This window comes from Talpa occidentalis, unplaced genomic scaffold, assembly GCF_014898055.3.
Source record: "Talpa occidentalis isolate TD23 unplaced genomic scaffold, MPIMG_talOcc4v2.1 talOcc4.7, whole genome shotgun sequence".
Lineage (NCBI taxonomy): Eukaryota > Metazoa > Chordata > Mammalia > Eulipotyphla > Talpidae > Talpa > Talpa occidentalis.
The window spans coordinates 62,448,242-62,473,146 of record NW_023605083.1 but is presented as its reverse complement, the minus strand read 5'-3'; the positions used below and the strand labels follow the sequence as shown (position 1 = coordinate 62,473,146).

The 24,905-nt window shown below is 36.8% G+C and overlaps 1 protein-coding gene and 1 long non-coding RNA gene across 7 annotated transcripts in view; one reads left to right on the top strand and one right to left on the bottom strand.

The window, feature by feature from the left end:
• Positions 1 to 6,875: 6,875 nt before the first annotated feature.
• The window catches only part of MUSK (muscle associated receptor tyrosine kinase), a 75,107-nt gene continuing 57,077 nt past the window's right edge, over positions 6,876 to 24,905 (bottom strand). For 2 of the 6 annotated variants that reach the window (XM_037494379.2, XM_037494376.2), the window contains 8 exons: positions 22,135 to 22,141; positions 18,657 to 18,920; positions 15,840 to 16,015; positions 15,147 to 15,170; positions 11,819 to 12,020; positions 10,647 to 10,838; positions 9,368 to 9,516; positions 6,876 to 8,222 (listed from right to left, as the gene is read on the bottom strand). In XM_037494379.2, the coding sequence (XP_037350276.1) occupies positions 7,540 to 8,222; positions 9,368 to 9,516; positions 10,647 to 10,838; positions 11,819 to 12,020; positions 15,147 to 15,170; positions 15,840 to 16,015; positions 18,657 to 18,920; positions 22,135 to 22,141 (1,697 nt within the window). In that variant the 3' untranslated portion in view covers positions 6,876 to 7,539. The remainder of the gene's footprint in view (positions 8,223 to 9,367; positions 9,517 to 10,646; positions 10,839 to 11,818; positions 12,021 to 15,146; positions 15,171 to 15,839; positions 16,016 to 18,656; positions 18,921 to 22,134; positions 22,142 to 24,905) is intronic. The other 4 variants (XM_037494377.2, XM_037494380.2, XM_037494381.2 and 1 more) reach the window with 2 other exon arrangements.
• Positions 11,859 to 23,307, top strand: LOC129144882 (uncharacterized). The gene is made up of 3 exons (XR_008549679.1): positions 11,859 to 12,022; positions 13,065 to 13,146; positions 23,187 to 23,307. It is a non-coding gene; the product is annotated as an uncharacterized LOC129144882 (long non-coding RNA).

Genomic DNA, 24,905 nt, shown 5'->3' with positions numbered 1-24,905 from the left:
CTTAAGTGTAAAAGATTTTGTCCAAGAACTAAAGGTTTTCCTTTAGATCTGTGGCATCTTAGAGTCATTTCCTTGAATGAGCTGTGGATATAATGATTTGTCTGATGGAAAGTTCTGGGTGACTGCCCAGATAAATTTACATTTATTACAACAGGAAAAGAGATCTTTCGCAAGAAAAATTTCTCCAAATTTCTTTTGAATTGGATGAGCAGATGCCCACTTACTTCCAAAATTGTCTTGTTCAGAGGTTAAAAACCATATATTCACATAGTTTTGCAAAACTGATCTCATAATTGGAAACTGGGCCTGTCAGTCATAGAAACTGAGATAAAGGTGTCTGCCCTAAAAAATTAGAGGTTTACAATTAAATTTTTTTTTTTAAACTGTGGTTCCTCAAGCATTTTCCAGTCTCCTGTGTCTTCTTAGAAATTTAATTAACTTGTGGTTCTTTGCAATTTCAATGTCACTTCTCTGTAGATCTTTCTCTTTCCTGCAGTTGTTTTAGTCCTCATTGCCTATCACTTCTGAGAGTACTTTGGAGAATGAACTGAAGTCAGGTTAGTTCTTTTCTCAGGTCGCATAAACAATATGAGCTGAGTGAGGTGATGTGGGGCAGAGAATCTTGAGAGTCTTGTGAGGAGGTGATCTCTGAGTCAGAAGGTGACTTAAAGGAGTGATGAGAGAAGGAATAAATACATGACAATAGATAGGGAGTCTTGGTGTCCTTAATTATAGCACATGCCAATAAGTAAATGAGCCAAGATAGCAAAAGTGGAGTTGACATAAAATCATATGCTTAGTCCATATGTGAATAAAGCATGCATAGGAATCACAAGGAACACTGCAGTAACCACGATGGGCTAAAACAGAAACTCAGAAAGCCTTGTCACACCAACACTTCTAATTTTAATCACAGCTTTAAATAGTGAAGCGCACACCCAGAAAATGATAGTGTCTATCTAAGTCTGCAGTTTTGTGGTAAGCACCTCTCTGACATAGTCTTAGTGAGCACAGGTGGTTTGCTTCCAAAGAGCAAACATCTAAATGTGGCGTATACTTTGCAGAGGCTGTAGTTTGAAAGGAAGGAGTGACGGCTACTTGAGTAATTGCAGGTATGATGATGAATTTATAGGAAAAAAAAATCCTTCTTGGATCCCTTAGAAGTTTTTAATTAAGCAAGACCCAGTAAGGAAGACTTGCAAAGGTTTAGAAGTCAGGTAATTATTTTTCTTCACCATTAGTTTGCTTAATATTCAGATGGCACAATATTTTTGCCAGCAAGGCAAGCATCTAGCCACATGTGTATCTTTGTTTAGAATGATAAGAGATGCTCTGGCAAAGACTTTTCTTTTGTAGTCAGATCCTCCTACCTGTGAGTCCTAGTTTCTGAGCCTTCAGTGTATGTAGTCGACTATAACTGAAAACCACTGAGTGAGTGGGGCCGGTGTTCATGGTGAGCTCTACCAAGTAAAGTTTTACTCTGTGTATCTTGGCGATTGTGCTACTTGCATAGACTTAAATCACAAGTATGGTGACCTGACATACTTTTGCTGCCAAGATCTCAATCCACAAGGAGGAGGCAACATCCTCCCTCTAATAAGGGAAATGTTGGCTAGGGTGGTGGGATGAGCATGCCATCAAGTTTCTCCTTCCAAATGCTCACAGGGTGACACATGGACCATGTTAAAAAGGAAACATCACATCAGCACTGGGAATCAAGAAGAGAACTGGTGAATTTCTGCCAGCTGAATAGAAATGGGCAAGGGTATCAGAAGCTAATAAAATGGACACCATCTGCCCTCTTGAGAATAAGTACCTAAGTCAGCAGCACCAGGACACTCATTGTGTACTCAGCTTTGGAGAGGTGCTGAGACTCTTTCCTGACATGGAAGACAAACCCAAACTAACCAGAAGCAGTTTCCAGCTTTGCTTCTAGATCAAGCATAGAAGTAGATTAGACAGCCTGGCTTCGGGGTGGAGGGGGAGGGGGGAGAAATTGAAGTTCTCATCTATACCAGGTAGCTAGAAATATGAGTACGGACCTGGGGAGAAAGGTTTGATCTAGATGTTTAAAAAAATCCAGCATATGGGGGACATTAATAGCAATAGGATGACTAACACAGATAGGAGAAGCTGCCCAGGACTGAACTTTTGGCAGACTCCCAATATTAAGAAGCTATGAAGAAGAGGGTGGGAAGAAAGTACCAACCAAAAAGATTAAGGAGGAATGAGTGGGTAATTCCTAAGCTATTCCAGCTATTCTAGAGAGGTTTCTTGATCAAAATGGTAGACTGAGAGCTTTCCTTTCCACCAAAATTTCCTTGACGTGACAGTAAACATAAATAAATAAGAATAAGTTAATGTAAATACTGAAGCCAATCTAAGTGCATCACTTTGACAAATATTTAAAGAGCGGAAAGTATCTTAATGTTCTTATTCATGAATGACTCGGGGCACAGGAAATGTGAACTGCAGGCTTTGGTACACACAAGCCAGCTGTCCAGAAGGTGGAAAGTGGTTTTACATGAGTGAAGACCACATGCTCTGAGTCAGCAGATCCAGAGAGCAGGGTTGGTCTGTGAGTTGTCAACCAGGGTGGTGACTGAGAGGATTGTATACAGAACAGGTAGGTCAGACTGAGAAGCTTCATCACCAGCTGAAGCCCCACAGAATGCTCTCTGAATAGACTGGACGATTTGCCAGGGAGGGTCCATGGTATGTGTGTTGACTCTAGCTAGGAGGGCAGAGTGAAATTTGGGAGAATCATGGATTCTCTCTGGGAATGGAAGGGGTGAAGGAATAACCACTGTCATTGGGAAGGAAATATACGTAAGTATTATGTCTCAGAGAATCTCCTCATTTTGGCAATTGTGGGAGTTCTGACTCTGCCTATGCCCTGCCCATGACTCACATGTGCAGAACCCACTGAAGAGAGACCCTGCTGCTTCAACATTCAAACAAAACTGCAAAAGAACCCCTTGCCTTCTACTTATGTCAGTCAAAACAATGATTCATTTGTAATTATGTGTGGTAAATCGAAAATCACCAGACATATGTGGAAAACATAAACATGAAAAAGGGGAAACAGGAGGAGGAAGAAAATACTGAGGTAAGAAGAAGAGAAGGTAAAATTTCTGTGAGGATTTAAATGACAGTTCATCAATAAAATAAGGAAATAAAAAGAATCTGTAGATATAAAAGCATGCTATCAAATTAAAAGTTGAATACCATTACTTGTTTGACAATGCATAAATATCAAACATTCATATCTTAATTGTTGCAGTACAAAATACAAATATTATAAATCTTAATGGCATAAAAATAAAATAGCTGACTGACAGAATGGAGAGGAAGGAAAAAATGGTAGAAGGAAGTGTGAGGTTCTAACTGCATATTGCATAGTTCGGAATCAATGGGTAATCTTTAAAAATATTTATTAATGTTATGATGATGAGCAATTTAATTGATAATAAGAAAACATATTTTAGGACATGAAGAGGGGTCTAAGAAAAAGTGCTCAAAACTACCCATCTTTTATGAAGGGAGAATTTACGTACCATTTTTAATTGGCCAATCCAAGATGAGATGTAGGAGTATTGGTTAAAATTTCAGAGGTCATCACCAGGAGAAGTGAAATGATAAATGGGTAAAGTGATTTGAACTTCGGCTGGTACTAAAGATCAATCAGAAGAGGGGAATTTTTAATTTTTTATTTGTTCCCTCGTAGTTTTTCTAAAAACCATGTGTATGGATTGTTTTTATTAATAAATAACAGTTATTTGAAAATAAACTAACCAGAATGAGAGTGAAAGAAATTCCTATGTTTTTGAAACTGTCATAATATTGATACCAAACTCTAACAGAAGAAAATGACAGACTTTTAATTTCATAAAGTTATAAATATTGATTAAAATAAATGTAAATAAAACAGATTTATCAGCAAATTAAAAGATTGATGTGACACACCAGAAGAGAGTTTATTCCCTGAACATAAGGATATTTCAACATTAGGATATCAATTAATACATGTCTACATATTAACAGGTTAATTGGGAAAAAGCCAGAATCACCTTAATAGATTGAAAATTCAACATTCATAAAACTTTATATTAAAAGACAAATAGAAGTATGCAACATTTTAACAAGATAAGTGTTTCAAACATGTATGACAATTTATCTCCTTAATATGTAAAGTGTTTTTATAAAGCAACAAGAAAGACACACTCAATAGAAAAATAACAGTTGGAGGCAAACCACAGTGAAAAAATATTTATTCATATGTTATTTAAAGAAACATAAGCATAAGCTACCAAATAAAAAAATTAAGTTATGATATTGGCAATGATTAAAAAGCTAATGCTCAGTATTGGTGAGGATGAAAGAAATAGGGTCATCCGACTAGCAGAGTAAATGTTGATAATATAATCCAGGAAAATAATTTGTCAATAGAATAAAAAAGCATTGAAAGTTGCTTTTTGATCTAGAAATCTCATTTCTGAGAATTGTATCTGAAGAAACCACACTGGATAGATGCTTGTAAGATTTAGCAAAAGGATTAGTTCTTAGAATTGTACATAGTATAATGAAAAATGGAAATAAACTAAATGTCTAACACTAGAATAATAGTTAAAAAATTATAAGTATAATTGAATATGCTATGCAACCATTAAGAGTTGTTTCACATGAACACTTGTTTAAACATAATAGAAGATGTTTCTGATACATTCAGTGATAAAAGCACAGCTTGAAACAGTGTAACAGTGTGATCTTGTTTTCATTTAAAGTGATATTTATCTATCTAGCTACCTACCCACCTACCAACTTAACCTATCTGAAAAAAGCTGGAAGAATACCTTGGGAAGAGCAATAATGAAATGAGATGGTGCTCTTAACATGGGAAGGCATATAGAGCTACAATAACATAAACATGCCATCTATTTTATGTTTTAATTTAATTGACAGTGCCAAAATATACTTCTTTTCTAGTTAATGAAAAGGCTTATGTAGGATATTAATAGTATAAAGAGTATACTGTTTTGTTACTCTGTGCTTGTGCCAGTTATACCATCTCTGTTTCCTCATCTAAGAAATGGGCTGAAATGAGTACTGACCTCAGGGGGATGTTGTCTAGAGAGCTTGGAATATGTGTGGTAAGCACTGAGAAAATGCTAGTTGATAGAATGGTTTTTATTGCTACTCCTACTGTAATAGAATTTCAACTTGTTAATTTAGTTTACAGTTACTTTAAGTATTTAACACAATTGAATGGTTTCCATAATATTTACTTGTTTGCACATGCACTGCATTTACCTTATTTCTATTCTTTTTTTTTTCCTTGGGGATCTTGAATACTAGAGTCTAAACACATACACACACACACACACACACACACACACGCACTGTATGAGGTTAGAGAAACCTTGAGGAAGAGACAGGCAAGTAATGACAGTTACTCTGCAGTGAGCAGGGAAGCAGAGACTAATTAAACGTAGCAGGTCTTTTGTAATAAAACTCTTTCAGCTGAAAAAACTTAAGGACATCTTTGAAGTATGCAGAACTTATGTGACATATGTGAACAATTTAAAGTATGCCACAGATAGCGACACAGAAGTTCTAGGCTTGCTGGTAGCCCTTGCCCATTTTTTTGCTTTGTTGGTCTCTTGACCTTTTGTTTTGGTCTCATGTCCAACCTTCCTGCCTCACCCTTTGGATCACTGCCTCAATTTTGGACTTATAATTAGGACTTTAATCTAAGGCACCTCAATGGATCTCAAACCTACATTCTGACTACCTACTTATGAGTCAGAACTGAGCATACATTGTCATAGCCTGTGGATCTGAAATGGAGGGAGACCAGATGGTGAGCACTGATAGACTGTGAGTAATGGACAGTCTGATTGAAGGGAGGGGATGTGGCTGATAGAATCTCAGGGGTGAAGGAAAGGACAACATTTAGGGTAATTTCTTTGTTTTAGTCTTGGATGCCTGGAGGGACTGTGAATAAGAAATGGCAGGTTTACCAGCAACCATAACAATGTGTCCCATAAAAGTAGATTTGAAGATTTCAGGTGGAGCCTTCCAGAAGACAACTGAAAATGTGCTTTCAAGAATTCAGGCCATTTCTTCATTGCCCTAACTACCAATTAGCTTGAATTAAAATAAGCTGGTGTACAGTGGACTGCTATTTTCTCTTCCGTTTATTTGCTTTTCAGGAGAATTTGGGTTCACACTGTATCAGGAATGAACACACATCATTCATTTTGGTCTTAGGTAAAGATGTACTGTGTAGGGCCCCACTGAGAAAGCTGCACCAGGAATCTGAGCTTCAGAGGATTTTTTAAAAAGAATCATAAAAAGTGACAAGATAGTTGGTAAACAAACTAGATTAATTCAACTGCCTAGGAAATTGGTTTATTAAAAAGATGTCACAATGCACAAAAACATCAGGTTTGAAATAACTCAGAGCCATGAGAGCATCTTGTGAAATCCCACATTATAAACTATGATTTAAGAGATCAAATAGATTGTGGCAATAAGATGAAGAACCTTATGAAATGTGTGGTTTCCAAAGCAAGTACGAAGAAAATGTTAATACTTTGCAAAAGATACATACATATGAGTCTACAATGATATTTAAAAAAATTATTTTTTCTTCTATAGTGTTTATTGTCTGTATGAAATAAAAAGAAAAAAATAGTTAACCAAAGCAGGACAGAAAGTCCTGGAAACAGTAAGAAATAAAGATTAGAGCAAAGAAAAAGATACCAATAAAGTTTTCAAAGAAAAGGGCAAGTTAATAAGATACAAACACTTTTTGCAGCAAAGCAGCAGGAATAAAGTAATCAGATTAAAACTGTAACAAGTGCACAAAAAAGGAAAACTTTTGAGAAGATGGACAAAGACAGAAAAGGAAACTACAAATCAGAATAAGAATATACCCTGTTGATCTGTCATTTCATTCCTTAAGCCCCCTATCAATAAAGTATAACCACAACTCTGTAGCATACAAACAAATATAAAATTATGCCTAAAGGTAAGAAAGAAATTCCATTAAAAACCAATCAACACCCATCTTTGGCTGCGGAGACAATGAATGGTTTTTCCTTCTTTTTAATTTTCTGTACTTTACCTAAATTTCCTACAGGAAGATATACTTTCACAATGAACAAGAATGAACTCTATTAAAAAGGAAGCTCTGAACTGCTACATTTCATATTAAAATTTAATACAGCAGAGTCTTACTCTCCTGCCAGCTAATGCAGGAAATGACCAAGATGACATCCTTTCTTCTACAATATGCGATACAGACGTTCCCCGGGAAGAAGAATGATAATCTCCTGCAATTTGACACATTTCCCAGCTTGCGTTTGGAATCACTGACTTTCAGTAGGTCGGGCTACCCCGAGAGCAATGTGCTTTAGTTTTCCTTAGCAACAACGCAGTTCTCCCGGTCTGCTATTCTTCTTTCCTAGCTGCGTCTTGTTAGGTGCCCCTGGCTACAGAGTCTGGGGGAGAGCCCATCTTATCACCTTCTCGGGCTCAGACACTCACAGTTCCCTCGGCCCGTTCACACATGCGTTCCAGAATTCGGTGAATGCTGGCGAAACTGGGTCTGTCTGTGGGCAGCTTGCTCCAACACAGGCGCATTAGATTGTACAGTTCCAGGGGGCAGTTCTCAGGGCAGGAGAGGATGTTGCCATCTCGCACGTAGTAGATGACCTCCTCGTGGGCCATCCCGTAGTAGGGCTGCAGGCCGTAGGAGAAGATTTCCCACAGCACCACGCCGTAGGCCCACACGTCGGACTCCGTGGTGTAGCGGTTGTAGAAAATGGACTCCGGGGGCATCCAACGGATAGGGATAGCATCGTTTTCATTAGCTTTGTAATAGTCCGCCGAGTAGATGTTTCTGGAGAGGCCAAAGTCGGCAATTTTCACCACCATGTTCTCACCCACCAGGCAGTTTCTGGTGGCTAAATCCCGGTGGACAAACTTGCGCTCTGAGAGGTAGGCCATGCCGGCTGCCACCTGCCTGGCAATGCAGAGCTGCTCGGCACAGGAGAGGGGCGGGGGGCCAGGGCTGGACAGCGGGGCCCGCATAGTCAGGTCGCTGTGGCTGAGGCTGCACCGGGTGTGAGGGGACATGCTGCGGAGGAACTCATTGAGGTCGCCATAGGCCATGTATTCAAAGAGCAGGCACATGGGTTTTCCGACGGCACACACGCCTGGAAACAAAGTAACATCCCTTGTGAGGTTGGCTTTCTAAAGGACACGCTGCAAATAGTACTCCCAAAGGTAGGGACCCGAGCAGAAAATGTGAGACCCTAATTTTTGCTGACAGCGTCATAGTCAAACCTGACCCCATTTCTCTGTGTAAACATCTCTTATTTACCTTGTAAGGTGCAGCTTTTTTATGGTTTCCCTTAAAGAGCCTCAGCTACTGACAGACTCACCTGTTATCAGTTAGATTTTCCTTCTACCAGCCTATCGCCAAGTACCTACCACGGTATGTTCTAATCATCCACTGATGAGAAATTTTCCTCCCAACAATTTAGCACTTTGAAAGCAGAGGTCACACCTTATTTTTGTTAAATTCTGCATACCTCCCACTTGTCTGGCACAGCAAGTGCTCAAAACAGGGTGAATGGATTTGTGAGTGGATGCTGGTTTTGAGTATATAAGGTAATTGCTCCGTGTTTCTGCTTGCTTCTCTGAAGAAGGATAATAAGAAAGGAGTATGAAATTTAGAGAGGATAACAAAAACAATCCAAGAGCTTAGATTAAGTATTCAGGTTGCTGCAGGAAAACATTTTGAAATTTAGATTTTATAGTGGTCGTTCTAGAAAGAATGAAAAAAATTAATATAGTCTCAGATTTAGTGCCAACAGGACATTAGATAATCTTAAAATCTTGCTGTATTTGAGATGGAAATTATACAACTTGAAATAATAGATCAAATGGGCACAAGTTCACATCACTGTGAAAATAGCTTATTAGAGCTTCTTTGTTTAGGTAAAAATTAGAAGTCTGTTCAAACAGGGAGAGCAATAAAGAATTTTCATAGATTGGCTTATTTATTTTAGGGTTAGTTTTTAATTCCAAGGACTTTAACATTCAGTATACTTGCCTGTACTGGAGAGAAAATTAAAGAAATGACAGTACATTTTCTGACAATTGAAATTTCTTGAATGGAGATTCTATAATGTAATGTTCCATTTCTTGATAACACAAAATTATGTAACATATATGTCTATATATATATATCTGATCAAGGGGTGAAGGTAAAAGCATGAGTGAAGTATTAAGGAGGAAAAATGCAAAATGCCTCTGTTTTCTGATTCAATACATTTCTTCACTTGTATTTTCCTACCTAAGAGTTTCACAATATTAGGGTTATCAAATTCTGCCATGAGGGCTGCCTCCCTCTGAAAGTCAGCTTGCATGTCTGCTGAGGCCTCTTCTTTGAGCATCTTCACCGCCACCATAGTGAAAGGTTCATAGGGAAGTAAACCCGGAGCCCTAAGAGATCAATTTATTTAGAAAGAAAGTAAAAGTAAGGAACATTATATATATTCACGTTATACCTACTCACATTCACACACATCACCCCACTTAATGCAACCTTTCCCAGAACCACAGAATCATAAAGATGCCAACCGCAAATTGCATTTAAAATTCTTGACTCTCATTAATAAGAATCACTAGAGTTATTTATAAATTACAGGAATTCTAAAGGGTACAGATCATTACCATCCTAAGCCCTTATTTAATCTCTGGCCAGACTCTGAACTCTTTGAAGGCAGGGACCATGATTAATTCATCTTTATAGCCCCAAAGAGCTAAACTGGTATCTTACATATTTCTGATTCCCAGTATAAGTACTTGGTTTTCCTTAGGCATGTAATCTCCATACCAGTCCTACTATGAGGTGAGATATGGTGGCCTCCTGCCCAGGAGCTCCAGGCCAAAGTGACTATTGGTGATTCAAACCAAGTCCACATTCTCTTGCCCAGCTGCCTCTCTGTGGGGCTGCATCCAGAGATAGCATTTGATTGCAATTCACACAAAGACACTAAATGGCCTGGTCATGGCCTTAATATGGACTCTTTTCTTAAAGCCATTGTTTTCCAACATTTAAAATTATATTTTCCCTTTTTCTGTTCTGTCATTCCATGAACATCTGCTTAATATCTATATGTCAGGCTGTGAGGTCTTACATGGAAACACTACTTCAAAGTAAACTAAATGAAGTGGAGAACAGAACATCAGAATTATTTTCTAAAAGCAATGTAAGAAATGATAACTGAAACTGTGGGACAATATTCTTTTCTGAAAAGGCAATAGGATTTAGCTATTGCTAACTGCTTGTAATTTGAACACTGTATAAATGAAGATATACTTATATTTCCTATAAGCTCTTTCTTTTAAATGTAAAACTATATATTCTTTCTCTACGCACAACTCTATTTTCCAGCAGAAGAGGGAAATTATTAGGATTTTAGGGCTAGTGCTCAATACAAATGAGGTTAATGACATGACAAATTAATTTGATAATCTTAATACATATTGTGTAAATATTATGGAAATGGCCTGGCAACTTTTGAGACAAACATTTCAGTGGAGATATTTTTTTACATGGGTAACTCTACCTGGCTTGAAAGACTCTGCCAAATGCTCCCTCTCCGATATCTCTCACATATTCGATGTTATTCCTTGGATACTCCAGGCTGAGCAATTTGGGGTTCAGCAGAAGTGGCATCCTCTGGTACATGGGGTTGGGATGAAGTCTGTCTAGCAAGAGCTCAGAAGGGAGGGTAGTGAGGGTTAATGCTGCCGATTCTCTGCAGGTAAGACAGATAAGACCAATAATGAGCTCAGGATCAGGTGAGATCTTTGTGTGTCCACTAAAGTTCTAAAGAGACATGGCATTTAGGAGGAAACATGACAATTATACTAAAGCAGACATATATCCTTAGTTTTAGAGCAAGAAAGTATTTTGTTTGGTCTGGAGTCAAAAGGCACATTTTTTCAGGAATTTTATCATCTCCAATCTCATAGTGGTGATGGGGCTAAGAAAGAAGGTGAAGGCACAGATACTCATTCTTCTAGATTACTGTTTAGATTCTATCTGCAATGAAAAATCAACCTTGGGACACATGAACTCATGCAAAAAAAAAAAATCATTGCTATATTTTTTGAAGATAATGGGGTGTTTAATTTTAAAGGCAGTGAGATGGGCATATATACTGTAGGGTAAATGAAGTGAATCAAACTTTTTTGCACCCTGGCCAAGAGGCGTGGGCAAGGGACTCCCGCACCTGTTATTATGGACAAAGAGCACAGTGTGCGCATGTGTAAATGCTCTCACACCTGGAGGAGCAGGGTAAAGTAGCAGTGGCTGCACAGCAGGAGGAATAAATACTCTGAGGCAAGCCCACGAGACACAGACTGAGACTAACACTGAGAGAGAGAATCCCAGAGAGAGGCTAGAGAAAGAGTACAAAGATTTGCGGGGGTGCTGGGGACTGGGTTGCCTCCCATGCCTCCCGGCCCCGCTGCCTTCCTCATGCCCTGTCTAACTCCACCCTGACACCTGCCTCCTTGCATGCCAGCCTTCCTACCTGTTTTCCCATTCGAGCATTAAAAGGCCTGTAACATCCACCAAAGTCTCCTGACTCTCTTGATCCATCTCCCTGAATATACAGCAAATCTGCCCATCTTGGTTGTGCTTGCACTAAAATATATTTATATATTCCTTCCACCCCCAATTCCAATATTAATTAGCACATATTCAAATATGATAGCAAAACTAGAATCTCACCTTTTTTTATTTTTCCATTGTTTTCTTCTTCGGCAGCAATAAAGAGTAGTTATGGTCAGAAGCACAAATATTGCAAAGCTGGACATGATGGAGATTATTACAGTCATGGAGTATGTAGGTGAGACAGAGAAGGAGGAGGAGGAGGAAGAAGGTAAATTTGGAATGTCCACGCTTGGCTTTGAGGATGTCATTGGTGGGAATGCTGTAAGTAAACAAGAATTCTTTTCATTCGCTCTTAAACATTTCAGAATGAATTTATGTATTTAAATAAGCAGCAAACTGAATTTTAAAAATGTGCTTATGTGTCAGATTCTCCCTGGTTAGATACTATAAAGTCCAACTTTTGGCATCTACTGTGATCCAGTTGTAAATAAATCTATTTTATAGGATCATGTAATTTCAAAGGTAAGACTCAGAGAAAAGAAACAATTTTTCCAAGACAAATTTGGATCCTGGATGAATGCTTTTCCCATTGCATCATATGGTTTATGACCTGACACCAATCATACAAATTATTATTAAGTAATTAAATAAAATAATTTCTTGAAATGACACTTGAGGTCAGGATTGTCCAAAACTGAGCTTTTGTACACACTTACTATTAATTTACAAACAGAATAAAAACAATGGAAGATGAAAAATGGAAATATTAGGACACAAATGAGTAGAAGTTAGTCCATCCAAAGTTGAATTCCTACTAAAAAGGTCAATGCAATATAAAAACAAGGTAAAATCTGCACAACTACAGGAGAACAAAACATGATACTCATATAACTGTTTGTTGGTAACAAAGTCCATTGTATATTTATTATACAAACTTTTAATTATATTTTAAGTCCTTTTAATAGGTAGGTTAAAGACAAAAACATGGACAGAGTATTTTTTTTAACAATGTATTAACAAGAATGCTTTAGTAGCTAAGAATGAAAAATTGTACCCTAATAAGAGAAAATAAACCTTGCTTTCAAATATTTGTGGTGAATACTGACAATCTTTTCTCAGGTCAGAAAGGCAAATCTCAATAGAAAGCAAAGTCTAGGCAGATCTATTCTTTGATCACAATATGATTAACAAGAGATTAAATGAAATCCAATAGGTCATCTAAAACCAAAAAAATTCAGTAACTTTTCAAAAAGTAAAAAGTAGCAATACTTGCAGTTTAGAAAATGAATTCCTAATAGTGTGTATTCAATTTGGACAAAGCTGTGCTGAATGATGAACTCATAGCATTGTCTCTTTCCCTTAGATAAAAAGAATTAAAGTGAATGAACTAAATATTTTACCCATGGCATTGGAAAAGAGACAAAAACTACAGAAAAGAAAGAATGGTAAGTGATAAAACAACAGCCAAATACAAGCAGAAATCAATAAGTTAGAATACACGTATCACAAATGACAGAATTTAAAAAATAGATCTTATTAATATATATAGTAGTCTATTCAGTGGAATTTTAATTTTAAAAAAGATAAGAAAATCACAGACATACAAAATTAGGTATGATAAGAGTTATGACAGTAGATTCAAAATTCAATGAAAATGAAAATTTTATGCAGTTACATCTTAAGGAAAATGACACATTAAGCACCAAACTTGAAGAATTAGAAAATTTGAATATTGTCATACCTGGGAAATATGAAAGTCATTATCGAATTATGGATATAATCTTTCAGGAGATATAATGTTCCTATTTTATAATATGTTCCAATAAGAGAAAAATCTTTCAAATTATTTAAGAAAGTTATTATAATACTAATATCATAACCTGACAGTGTTAGCACAAAAGTGCATATGTAAATTATAGAACATAGATAAAAAGGATCTTAAATGAAAATATTAGCAATCGACTACCATGTAGCAAGAGAAAAATGATTTAAAATACATAAATAATAAACACATCACAAGATCAAGAGAAAACTTTCATTGCACTAGATGCCTAAATTCATTTGAAATAGGATACTGGTGAAAGCAGAGATGACCAGGGGTTACCCATGTGGGATTTCTTAGTTCAAGTGTGGAATCAGTAGGTGTGCCCTGAGCACCAATGGCTAAGCCGGTGGTTTTGAATCACACTTTGAGACATTCCCCTCTAGATGATCAGATGAAATGATGAAATGACATTTGGAATTCATTTGCTTACATGTACCAAAGATTTCATAAAACTATTTTTTAGGATAGGAAGTTCATTTTTGTAGCTAATTTATGCTGCTCATTGTAGTGAATGTAAAAGGCAGGGATATGGCTATTGTGTGTGTGTGTTATTCCTGGCTAAACTAGGACTTAAAGTTCAGCACCTTCCACACAGTAAACCTCACTGAATGCTTGACAATGAATGAGCAATGCATAGAAGTGTGAAAAAAAGACCACAGTCATCAATTACAAGTCTAGCCCTGGTAAACTTGGATGGCTTATATGGCAAACAACCGAAACATTTCTTTTTTATTCCTTCAATTTAGGAATAACTATTTGACAGATTTCCAGAATAACCAATTTTTAGGGTTTTCCATAACTGCTGGTTCGCTAACTCTGAGCAATTCCGTAGGTAGCAGTAGCAAGTCGTCTTTGACTACTTAGCCTCTTAAGTAAGTGGGAACAAATCCTGGCACTTCAAGTGCAGAGGCGATTAGCCCTGGAATATGTATCACAGGAAATGCAGCTGAGTTAAGCCTTGAAACACTCAAATTAGAGGAAGTTGGCATGATAACCTTTTCTAATTTCATTTTGACAATTTCTGCATTCTGCTGGGTTAAAGCACCATCCGATACTAGTTAGTTGTAGGACATCTCTTGTCAAGCAAACTTCTTCAATTCTTTCCTACAGATTTTGAGAAGACCTCTAGTTAAAACCAATTGATTTGACCCTGTGGACTTTATAGTGGAGATTAGCTGTCTCAAAAAACACCTCTTTTTCCAAAAGAAGACTCTGTTGTCACAAACAAAGGTCGTGAACTGGATCAATGGAGAAATAAATATTTGCTTTCAGCTCTAAATAATGAGATGATACAAAAATCATGAATACAAAGTCAAAAGGTGATAGATTTGGCTTACATTCCAGCCGTAGAAAAGATAAAGCAAGTTAATCACCTCGAGGTAGGAGGTATTATTTATATCATTCCCAAATATGGTGATCTCTGTGGGCTACTTAGAAACGATTAGCTGAGCTCTCCAGTGATCTTCACTCATGTTCTACCCAGGGTGAGAACAGTAAAAATACTTCTTTGCAAATGGTCGAAAATTCTGTTCCTGAGATCAGGAAATGTGAGTGTAAATACACATGCACGAATCCAGTTACATACACATCGGGTTCAAGGGCACAAACGAAATTACTTACTTGTTAGGTTTTCTTTTTTATAATCTGAGGGGGAAAGGATAAAAAGTGGTTTTAAATGAGCATTCAGATACCTCCTCTAGTCTGTGGAGAGTGCTAAGCAATGCAAGTTCTCTTTCAGCTTTTTCATATACAACTGGAAAACATTCTTTGCATTCGAATGTGAAAGGATTGCGTTGTTGAAATTAAACCAGCTGTTAGGCCTGACAGCAGAGCTTCTTACAAAAGGAGTTCATGAAAGCAACATGCAGAGATTCAGCTTTGTTTTGTGAGGTCAGCGTTTTCAAACATGTGGCTTATTTTAGCATGCTTGAAAATCTGTTCCATTGGCTAAGAGAGGATTTTATTACTTTATTCTTCCTCTCTGACAATATATAAGACATCTTAGCTCTTTCACCGCACATTCCAGAAAATGTTACACGCTCTCTCACAAGATCTGTTAGGAAATAAGGTAAGACCTCAAGCAGTAGTTAAAAGTGCTCTTCAATTTCTTTTAGAACAAATGAAGCCAATCCTTAGGCTAACCTGTGAGATTAGGGTAGCATTAGGATCCTGTTATTAAGTAGCTAAAGAAGGCAGAGTTCAAAACAAAAATTAGAAATGCCTAGAAATATTAGGAGATCTAAGTTCACACTTTGCTCTCTTGAGAACAGCAGATTTCTCGTAACCTCCAAAATTTGGAAAGAACTCGGTTACCTAAATAAGGCAGTCTGGTACAAGCTGTGGGGTCCCAATGCATGCTGGGAAGCTTGCTGCATTCTGGCAGAGAGAGCAGATGTATCCCAGATCTGTAGAGTCCTCTGTGGGGCTTTTCTTCCATTGACAGCCATTCTTTTGCACAGAAAAGCTCCTTCACTGCCAGGCAGTATTCCCTGAAATATTTTATGGATAACAAAACTTGATGAATTAGAGCATGTTAAGCCAACTACGTGGCAGAGCCTAAATTCTGTATTTTGAAAACATCATCATGGGACATTGTCTGTTTTTGTAAAAGGAGTTTTGAAAGGATCCTTTTATTGTAAATTATGTAAGACTTTTTGAGAGACAGCATATTTTCCTGTGAGATGAACCGCTATCTGGTTTTATTTCTAAAACATATTTAATGCTACTGGGAAAAAGAACTTTCAAGTTCCAAGGGAATTAGAAATACCATCAGGAATCCCCACATACCTCATTTCAACCTCATGTTAAAATAACTACACCATGGGGGTGGGGGTGGAGGGAAAGCACAGTGCACCCTGATGGGAGAATATGGGGGGTTACAGTGACTATACTGTCAAACACTAGCAAGGATGGAAAAGATGATACTTCAATATAAAGCATAATAAAAAAATGATTGCTACAGTATAAGTACACAATGGTACAAACATACTCACGCATACTAGACGTCACAGATTATTGTCAATCAGTTTCCAGTCTGAGAGATTTTCCTACAATGTCAGGACTAGTGGAAGTCAGGTTCTCTGGACACTTTAGCTACACTATTTGAATATTTCTAATATTGAAATCTCAAAGAAAGGGATTTTTTTCTAAAGAAACAAAACTGGAAAGTTATTTTTAACCTTAACCAGGACATCTGCATGTAAACTGATCTAGGACATAAAAGTTACTCAATAAATTTATTTTGTGGTAGCATGCAAAGATAAAATTCAATTTTAATTTTGGTAAAAATATCCTAAATTTCATTTAGGACAGAAGAGATTTGATTATCATCACTTATAGACTGCACTATAGCCTGACAGAGGACCTTTTGTCAAAGGTCAGCTAGAACTCTGTAAAATGGTTGATACATAGATAAGTATAATAAAATACAATAGCTTTATTGTATACTAGTAAAAACTTGTCAACAAATAAGATGGAAAAATTACCTCATACTTGACAAGGATTAATGAGTCATGATTAATGAGACTCATTTTCTCTCAATAACTAGGAGGTCAAATAGCAAAGAAAATTGGAAATAACAACAACTGCAAGAATATATATTTTTTAGATGTTCGTTTGTGCCTAGAGATGGGGCTTAATTTTTATTGTCGTTAATGAGTGAGTCAACTTGAATTGATATTTCTATAACAATTTTCCTTTTCATACTGTGGTCATACACAGTAATTGCTTGAAGATTCTTAGGCAGTATCAGGAGGAATTGCCCATCTTATTCCTTCAGCTTCCTCTACTTCCATCCCAACCATCTAAACAAGTAAAAGCAGCAGCAAAAAACAACAAACCATTTCTACATGCAACAATGTGGGTGACATCCAACATTGTGTGGAACAAAAAAAGACAGACACAAAACAGTGTATATTGTATGATTCCAGGAGCTAATGGGGGATTGATAAGAAATGAGGACCAGGGAGCTTGATGGGTATTGAAAATACTGTGTTGATTGAGGCTATGTAGGGAGTTGAATCCATTGTCAAAACTCCTGGAATTATATGCTTAAAAGAGCTACAGTTTAGTGTATGTAAATCATAATTCTTTCAGTTAAATAGCACAATAAAAATATCATATTTTCAAAAATCTGATTAAAATCCTCTCCCAAATTACATAATACAACTCTAACATGTAAAATCTCAGGAAATTAATAGCACCTTTATTAAAAATAAGATATATGGGAAGTAAGTGCATCACTAGGTTTTGGGAACAGTCTAACCAGTGCTGCAACTATATTGTAATCATTACTGTAAATAATATTCAAATCATTCCTGGTTTTATCAAAACAGAGGTGGAAATGTTATTTCTTCAAAGGAAAATTTAAGAATAATATCCATTTTCACTATATATCATAGATGTGCAATACTATAATCCCTTCAAGTCTAATTTGCAGGTGAGGAAACTGAGCCATTATCGCATCTACATCTAGATAGTAGTACAAACAGTTTTGGAACTTTGTTCTCTGGCTCAAAAGTCATATTGATTCCTGTTTTTTATACTTATTAATGAAATTAAGAATTATTGAATGTAGATTTATGAATTTCAAAGTTTGAAGAGTCTGGGGGCTTTAAAGAGGTATCTATTTATAACCTATTTCCCCCAACTCCACCCTTTAATCCCAAGTGAGGCAAGAGGTCAATATCTAAATTAGAATAGTTGGGTGAAATGTATTTGAAAATAATATTCTGAAATGCTCAACATGATCTCATATTTGTTGGCAAATAATACTGTAACACTTGCAATGTCTTTTTTTTTTTTTTTTATCTTGGCTTACCAATGAGATCCATGTTAGTTTGGGATTTCATTTTGTATTTCATAGAAGACAGTGATATTTATAAATATGATGATAATGTGAATAATGACAAGGATAATGAAATATTATACCTTCAGGACATTTTCTAGAAACTCACAGCTCTTCTATCATAGTGATATGGTAGGAATTTTGCCCAATTATTTACTTGCTATTTTGGATAAAAGCTAGCTATTTCCTTTACTATTGCACATGACAACTTTTCTTTTAAAACACTTCCTATTTGCAGATAGACAAATGCAATATTTACATTTATTTGTATTTTTAAATTTTACCTGCAGATGGGTATAGGAGCAGGTATTACTCCAGGGTTACATTCTTGGAAGATGTGGTTACACAGCAAAGCTTCAGCAGCTGGCCTGCAGAACGGGCTCACTGCTTTCAGCTCATTCCAGGCAGTGTGGACCAGGAGTTCCTGGGCCTCCTCGGGGTCAGTGTAGGAGTTGTTGAAGAAAACAAGAGCATCTTTTGCCAGAACAGCATTACACACCTCCCCTCTGTACTGGGTGCAGTAGCCTTTGTTATCTTTCTGTGGTTTACTGAAAGAAGCAATGAACAATATTTCCAATCACATGTTATTTCTTAGCTGTCTTTTTTTCTTTCCAGTTTCCACATCTGCATCACAGAAATAGGAGACAATTGTACTAACAAATTGGTTGAAACATTCCCTGTGAATACTGTCTTCATTTTCCGCTGTAATTATATCACCTCTGGCTACTCCAGAGAGCTATTATGAAGAGCATATGTGATAACAGATGTAGAAAGATTTAGAAACTATCAAGAGCTGAATAGATCTGGGAACTTTTATTATTTATATTGTAAATGAATTTGACTATTCTTATTTAAGCTGCCTCACATACTTCTTAAAACTAATTTGACATAAGCAAATAAATGCATCTAGAAAACATTCATCATGATGATTAATAAATGATTGAGTATACTTACTTTTATTCAAAAAGCTTGTAGCTTTATGAACACAGTTTATTTGGTATAAGAGTTAACTACCTGAATTTTGTAGCACATATACATCTTTGCAACAACTTCTAGACTCATATTTTTTTCATTTAAACTGTTTTCCAGCATTCCATTAAAGAATAAAATGAAAAATGTAGGAAGGAGAAAGCATGAAGTCAGATTTCCAGCTAAAATAGGTAACAAGAACAAGGGGTGGATACTATATAAGGATTAAGGGAGCACTATATCAGGAAGATATAATACTCATATGTTCACCAAATAAAGGAGCATCAAAATATATAAGGCAATTAATATCAAATCTGAAAACAGATACTGGGCAAAACACATTAGTAACTGGGGACTTTAACACCCCACTTTTACCAATGGACCGATCAGCTAGACAGAAAATAAATGATACAATAGCCTTAAAGAATTAGACCACATGGGATTAATAGAAATGTATAGGCCTGTGCCCCAAAAAGCTGAATACACATTCTTTTTTAAGTGCACTTGGGTCATTTTCCAGGATTAACCACATTTTGGGTCACAAGTATGAACAAATTGAGCAAAGGAATTTTTGTCCAAAGGGAGTAAAGTGCTCTCTCATCAAAACTGCAAGATGACAGCATCTTCTCTGGCCACTGTGGTATCAAATTATCAATCAACCACAAAAATGAAGCAGGGAAAACCTCCAATATGTGAAGACTGTACAACACATTACAAATTGACTATTGGGTTAATGAAGAAATTAAGAAATACCTCAAAATGAATGATAATGAGGACCCAGCCTTCCAGAACTTATAGGACACAGCAAAAGAAGTACTATGAGGGTAGTATGTAGCAATACAGGCCCACATCAGGAAAGAATAAAGAGCTCATATAAATAATCCTGTCTCTCACCTTGTAGAATTAAAAAGCACTATTTATGATAGCCAAGTTACAGAAATAGTCTAAGTGCCCCAAAAGAGATGAGTGGACCAGGAAGATGTGGTATATATTCACAATGGAATACTACCCAGCTATTAAAAAGGATAAACTATTGCTATTTGTGACAAAAGTTTATGGAGCTGGAGGAAATTATGATAAGCAAATTAAGTCAGAAGGAGAAAGACATATAACCAATGGTGTCACTTATTTATGGAATACAGAGAAATTAAACAGAATCAGATAAAGCCAAACTAGTCACAAACCCTAGAAATTTGACTGTAGAATTGAGGCTACCAGAGGGGGAGAGAAGCGGTGGGAACAAAGTGGGAGGGAGCACAATGGGTTATGGAGGTAGTCTGCCTTTTGCAAATGATAAGACCCCTCCCCAATCACCTAAAGTCTTGTTTCTCTAAGGGCAGCCCTTGGGATTGCTGATGGAGCAAGACCAGAAAGAAGCAGCTGGTCCTGTTTCTCATTCAAACAGTGGGGCAGAGGTCACAGGGATCTGGTCACAGAATGCTGGTTATTTTGGAATGATCTGCCAGAATATCTCCTAAAATGCTAGTTAATATTGCACATGGAGCCGGTCCCTTTCTTGCCTCCTGACAAACTAAACCTGGCTGACCTCCCTTTCTGTAAGGTTTCTCTTTTTAGAAGTAACAGTGGATATTTGATCCCAAGTCCCTCTTTTAATTTCTTTAATAACAGATAACTCTCCTTGGTTAAATGTAATATTTAAAGGAATCTATGCATTTCCCTCTTATTTTTCTCTGCTTTAAACTGTACCATTCACATTCAGTAGAACGTTTTAAAATGTCATCTTGCAGTTTTGATAAGGGAGACCTTTACTCCTTTGAACAAATAATCCTTTGCTCAAGGATACAGCCAGATGTTCAATGGTGGATTTGGGGGTTAAAACAACCTCACTAATCCAGTAGGAACCCCACATATGTCTTTTAGAACTCTGATAGCCACATAAATCTCAATACCTATTGTCAGATAAATCAAGGCATTGAGACTATATGAACTTGGATAAGATTTAGATCAAATTTTCTTATGCAATTATTTCATTTCATGAAATTAGAATCAATAGGAAGAGTTCTAGGTCTTGCTCAGCTGTGCTACGGATCTGGATTAATGTAGTTTATGAATCTGAGTTCTTGAGTTTTTCAATCTGGGCTCAGGCAGAGGCTCTGTAGTTTGCTAGCTACGTGGCCTGGGCAACTCTTGCTGCATCAACTTCCTCATGTGAAAAACATTAGTAGTTCTTGCCCCATAAAGTTGCTGAAACAATAATATGAGAAAAGTGGTGCTTATAAATGTAACACAAAATCATCTGCTCTTATTGTTATTCCTACTATTGATTAATCAGTCTGAATCTCAGTTTCATCATTGATAAAGTTAGATAAAAATAGTTAATCGCACTTCACAGATTTTTATAAAAGTCAATTTCATGCAAGGAAAACATTCTAAGTTTGCAAAATGTTATATAAAGAGTAAAACTTTCTTATCTACAGATTACAGCTATTGGACAGCTTAGGAGTCAGTAATTTACTAGTTGTATAAGTCACTGAAACAATCCAAAGACATTCTCTTCCTTTTTTTCCTGTACAATAGGGATAAAACATTGTTGCTATTTCATTAAGCATAGATTTAAATAACACACATGTAGCATTTAGCACAGTGCCTGATACATGGTACTCAATGGACTTTACCTGTCTTCACCTTTATCATCTGATAATAGTGTTATAATAGTATCATCTTATAATAGTAAAAGGCTTAGAAATTAGGCATAATCCAAAATATTACAGTATTCAGAAAATAAATAGCATGCCAAACACAAAATAAAACAATATAGTAATAATATCTTACCTCCATTCTATTGACAGGAAAGAAAGTTTCCACAGGAAATGAAATTAAAAGGAGAAAAGAAACAAAATTTAGTGCATTTTTATCTTATGGCTTGCAAGAGATAATTTGATACTTCTATGAGCTAAGTTTCTGTAAAGTTCTTTGCTTTTGCCAGGAGGCAAGATGCTGTATTGAACAGGCTGATTTAGAGAAAGAAATTAAGAAAACATTGAGTGTCTCCAGTGACTGAATTTTTCTTTTTAAATTGAGTCAGCTATAAGCATCATCAGCCCAGGTAGTGTCAGAGCTCCTAATTTTACTCTATTATCACAAAGGGACTCTGTATAAAGAAGGTGGTTACACTGGGAGAGGCAAGACAGGTGGGTGGGGGTGACAGGACAGTCATTCTGCAGACATGCTGGCTTCATGGCTCAGTGACCTGTGCACACAGCATCTGCTGTCACCATCTTAAAATACTTAATTTTTTGAGAAGGGGTCCCCCATGTTGAATTTGTCCTGGGTCCAACATTTTAGGTCCACAGTGATGAAAACTCGAGGCAGGAAGGGACTGCGCTTTCCTCTTGTGAATTACGGGGCTCCCAGCATGAATGGCCCCAACTGGGACTCTCTCAAGAGATCAGTCCCCTTGGGAGAGTGTACTGTCACCAGCATTTCTGAATGATCCCATCTCTTTTTTTTTTTTTTATGGAAATCTATAACTTCAAATTCCTTTCCAAGCACTTTGTCATTCACTTCCTCCTGTGCCCTCACCCCCAAAAGTAAGAAGTAAAACATACACTTTGTCTAAAACCAATTTGCCTTATTACAAGCTCTGCTAATGTTGAGGTCCAATTCCCTTTAAAGGCTTTGGGTCCATTTGGGTGCTCTGCTGTTGGCATTTTAAAGAGTTCTAAAAAGAATTCCTCTGACAAGTCAATCATCTTGTAAAAACCTTGTAAACGAGTTTATATTTCAACTAATTCCCTTTCACATTAGTCAGAGTTGGTGACTATGAGGTTGTTGTAATCTTGAGTGTGTAATTATTGATGTCTTTATGAACTTTTTAATCAAAGAGTCTGAAGATGTAGCTTAGAAACCAACCTACACAAGAGACCTAGATGACTCAAACCTTCTGACACACCTGCCCCTGTGGACTGAACAGATGGAAGGAGACATCATGAAATCCCTCCAGAGAAAAAGGTATGTAATTTTTTTTCTTTTTTAAAATTTTATATATTTTTTACATCAGTCTTCATTTTTATACCATGTATCATCTCGTGACACTCCTAACACCAATTCACCCTGTACCATCACCATAGTCCCTTGTGCTCTTTCCCCTCCCCTCCCCCAACCCACAGAATGTCTCTGGTTTATAGTTGCCTGTTGATTTTGATTTTCACTTTATTATAGTTACCTTTTCCCCCCTGATCCTTTATTTGGATCCCCTACATCCCTCCTATCAGTGAAACCATCTGGTATTTTTCTTTTTCTTTCTGGCTTATTTTACTGAGCATGATCCTTTCCAGCTCCATCCATGTTGCTGCAAATTGCATGAGTTTATCTTTTTTGATTGCTGAGTAATATTCCATTGTGTATATGTACCTCATCTTCTTGATCCAGTCATCTGTGTTTGGGCATTAGGGTTGTTTCCATAGCTTACCTATTGTAAATAATGTTGCAATAAACATAGGGTGCAGGTGTCCTTTTGAATTAATGTTTTTGTGTCCTTTGGGTAGATATCTAGACGTGGAATTGCTGAAAAAAGGTATGTAATTTGGAAAGGTCAAGGCAGATTGTAATAGCAGTGGAGCAGAAACAGCTGTTAAACATTAGGAAGCCAAGGTTATATATACAAAGGAGCCCTTAATTTAAGATGTAAAGGGAAGATTCAATATCACAGAGATTAGCCATGATAATTGGGGGGAGATAAGGTCTGATAGACTTCTATTTTGGAGACAAGCAAACCAAGATAAATGAAGTCTAGTTAATGATATTGGGTCACCTGAAGAATGTTAAGAGAAGCAGAGGATACCCTTATTCAGTGGACATTCATGTATTTCTTACAGAAAGCTCTCCCATTATTTTCTTTGAGTGGGGGGAGTGTGGAGATCAGGGAAGGGTTCCAAGAACCTTGCCATTATAAACAAATGCTTTTATCTCCAAAGCAGATTTTTAAAAATTCCCAGTCTTTAGGGTTTTTTTGTTGTTCTTTTTCTAGTTCTTTGAGATGTGAGGTTAGGTTGTTTCTTTGAGTTCTTTCTTGTTTGTTGATGTGAGCCTGTATTGCTATATATTTTCCTCATATTACTGCTTTTGCTGCATCCCATACATTCTGGAAAGTGGTGTCCTCCTTGTCATTCAACTCAAAGTATTTTTTAAATTTCTTCTTTGATCTCCTCATTAGTCCAGTGGTCCAACCACTATGGAAAACTGTGTGGAAATTCCTCAACCTACTAAAGACAGAGCTTCCATATGATCCAGCAATTCCACTCCTAGGTATTTACCCAAAGGACACAGAAACATTAATTCCAAAGAGCACCTGCACCCCTATGTTTATAGCAGCACAATTTATAATAGGTAAGCTATGGAAACAACCCAAATGCCCAAAAATAGATGACTGGATCAAGAAGATGTGGTACATATACACCATGAAATATTACTCAGCATTCAAAAAAGATAAACACATGTAATTTGCAGCAACATGGATGGCGCTGGAAGGGATCATGCTCAGCAAAATAAGCCAGAAAGAAAGAGAAAAATACCGGATGGTCTCACTCATAACAGGAATCCAG